The sequence below is a fragment of the Nerophis lumbriciformis genome, linkage group LG08 (genome assembly GCF_033978685.3).
Source record: "Nerophis lumbriciformis linkage group LG08, RoL_Nlum_v2.1, whole genome shotgun sequence".
NCBI lineage: Eukaryota > Metazoa > Chordata > Actinopteri > Syngnathiformes > Syngnathidae > Nerophis > Nerophis lumbriciformis.
In genome coordinates, this window is record NC_084555.2 from 8234874 (window position 1) to 8237577 (window position 2704).

The 2704-nt window shown below is 46.6% G+C and overlaps 1 protein-coding gene across 1 annotated transcript; it reads left to right on the forward strand.

Annotated features, from left to right (window-relative positions):
- Nucleotides 1-388: 388 nt before the first annotated feature.
- LOC133611234 (uncharacterized) lies at nt 389-1907 on the forward strand. The gene is made up of 3 exons (XM_061967929.2): nt 389-408; nt 526-611; nt 673-1907. Exons 1-3 carry the CDS (start codon nt 389-391, stop codon nt 1368-1370), a joined length of 804 nt encoding a protein of 267 aa, XP_061823913.2. The 3' UTR covers nt 1371-1907.
- The last annotated feature ends 797 nt before the right edge of the window (nt 1908-2704 follow it).

The window sequence follows — 2704 nt, forward strand, 5'->3', positions numbered from 1 at the left end:
ACCCAAGGACTTCAAAGCGGAGGGAACCAAGGATCTGCCCAATTTCCAGACGACCTCTTTTTGAAGTATTTTACGAACGTCTTTTTGAACTATTTTACGACCTCTCTTTGAACTATTTTACGACCTCTTCTTTTGAACTATTCTGTAACCAAAGGCAACGCTGTTTACGACCCACTTCCCTCTGGAAGTGGAAGCGGTGGTCAGGTGGTCGGAGAAAGTCAAATAAAGAAGATGTGCAACCTTTTGGGAGAGCGTGCTTGAGACTGTACAAGAGTACAGTGTGTCCAGGTGTGTCTCCTCAAATGAGTCCAAATTGAATTCTGTCTCTGTTTAATTCTTTGCCTCTTGCCTTGTTTAATAGATGTCATCAGTGTTTGAACCTGACAAGATGGGTAAATGGGTCACAGTGTGAGATAGGAGTACCAGGAAATGGTGCCAATAAGAGCAGAAAGGTGATAAAGGGAACGACATAAACTGGAGCATCACTCCCCTTATCCCCACCCCTTTCCTGGTGGGTGTTGCTAGGGGCAACCGCCGGAGTGATGGAAGGGCAGGGGGAAAAAAAGGTCTTAATGGAGACAGAAAGAGCAGCATCAGCAGCACAGAGGAAGGCTAGAGCCAACCAGGAGGCAGGATGTTGAGAAGCTCCACCCCCTTTAAGAATCGTCACAGCCTGCACAGATGGAGAGAGAGCCCGGCTCACGTCCTTCGTCACTGATGAATGGAGCAGCATCCAGGCTGCATCTTCCCGCTCTTGGATATATCGCACGAAGGGAGAAGCAGGACCATCAGCAGCCATGAAGAGACGACAGAGAACCCCTCAGGATGAAGACAACCTACAGCTCGACTCCAACCGGCCTCCGCCCTCACCGCCTCCTCCCGACTCGGTCATGACACCCTCCACATCCGCGTCCGCTCTCCTGGCGCTGGCCTCCCCGGCAACCCGTCGCTCCATCTCCATGGGCGACTTCCGGAGGGTGACGGGAGCGCTGCTCGCCGCCTCCGAGCCGGGGTCCGCCTCGGCCACAGCCCCTTCCTCCAGGATGGTCACGCCGAGCTCCAGCATGGAGTTCGAGGCCGCTCGCCGGCGCCTACTAGAGGTGGAGGAGCGCCAGCGTGTCATCAGGGAGATGGAGCGGCGCCTGGAGGAGCTCCGCAAGGTGTTCGTGCACTCCGAGCAGGAGGTGGTGCTGCACGGGGAGCTGCTCGCCAGGATGTCCGGCGCCTCGCAGCAGGGGGAGATCTACGTGGCTGAGGGGAGCCAGCGCTTAAAGAAGGGCCTTAAGTTCAAGAAGCACAGGCCCACCATCATCTTCTCCTCCATGCTTGGACTGAGAACATGCCTGCCTTGGCCTGTGAAGCTCAAGTAGACCTCTTTTTTTTTGTTTACTACCGAAACGCTTCCACCGTCTTTTATCTCGCTCTCATCACTTCATTTTTGTTTGCACTTCTACCCTGAGGCTGGTCCTTTCAGGTCTTAATATTCAGAAGATGCTATTGCCGGTTGTCATGGAAACCGTGCTGCTTTACAAGTTTGGACCTCGGCAAGAGAATTGGTAATGGCTGCCTGAACGTTGCTGCATGGATGAGTCACGTATGAAGTGAGTCACGCTTCACGTAGAGTAGTACAATGACAGTTTTAGGATGTATCAAAAGATCAGTCAGAGAGAAAGCGCCAGGATGCGGAGAAAATGTGCCTTGACGTCTCTCTGTGAGTCGTTTGCTAAAACGCTCTTTTTTGGGGGGAGGCACGAAAGACCAGGATGATTCCACCTGTGGCCTCCTGTCTCCTAGCAACCACTGTTTGCGCTCTCTCTCTGCTCTATCCACACAAAACGTATCCAACAAAGAGACAAACAAGAATCAAGGTGATACTGTAGATGCGCAATGCATTTATTTCATACCTATAGTTGACGGAAGATAATCTAAAAAAAATAAATTAAAAAAAGACCTTTAAAAATTTAATAGTGTTCATTTGGGTGAACACTGTAAAGCAGTGGTCCCCAACCACGGTACCGGTCCGTGGATCGATTGGTACCAGGCCGCACAAGAAATTCAAAGAAAAAAAAAGATTTTTTTTTTTTTTTTTTTTAAATCAACATAAAAAACACAAGATAAACTTACAATTAGTGCACCAACCCAAAAAAAACTCCCTCCCTGTTATTAATATTTCTGGTTCCTACATTATATATCAATATAGATCGATACAGTCTGCAGGGATACAGTCCGTAAGCACGCATGATTGTATTTTTTTATGACAAAAAAAAAAAAAAAAAATACCATCCCCCCTCCGGTCCGTGGGACAAATTTTCAAGCGTTGACCGGTCCGCAGTTACAAAAAGGTTGGGGACCACTGCTGTAAAGGATAAAACCACATTTGGTGACTTAAAGTTCCACTATAAAGGCATGCAAAATGAGTTCTAACTGGTTTCAATACACAAAAAACAACAATAAAAATAAGATAAGACTAGATTTTAGGGGGGAAAAAATATTAAAAACTAGTTAAGTTATCTGTTCATGCAGCAAGCTATTTTTACTTCATAGGATTCATATCTAGAAATAAGATAGAAATAAGTATTTTATTCTGAAAACAAGCATTATTCAACTTGCAATTCTTAAATGATGCGTACTCGGGGTGTTGCAGAATCTTTTAACAAGATTATTTATATGTGGGGAAAACAAAAATATTTTATTTGAATAGTCA

What these genes read in the sequence shown, in the direction of transcription:
- LOC133611234 (XM_061967929.2), top strand. Translation starts at nt 389, where the DNA reads ATGGGTAAATGGGTCACAGT. An exon ending in ATGGGTAAATGGGTCACAGT is followed by an intron (nt 409 to 525) that starts GTGAGATAGGAG and finishes GGGTGTTGCTAG; the next exon opens with GGGCAACCGCCGGAGTGATG. An exon ending in CATCAGCAGCACAGAGGAAG is followed by an intron (nt 612 to 672) that starts GCTAGAGCCAAC and finishes GAATCGTCACAG; the next exon opens with CCTGCACAGATGGAGAGAGA.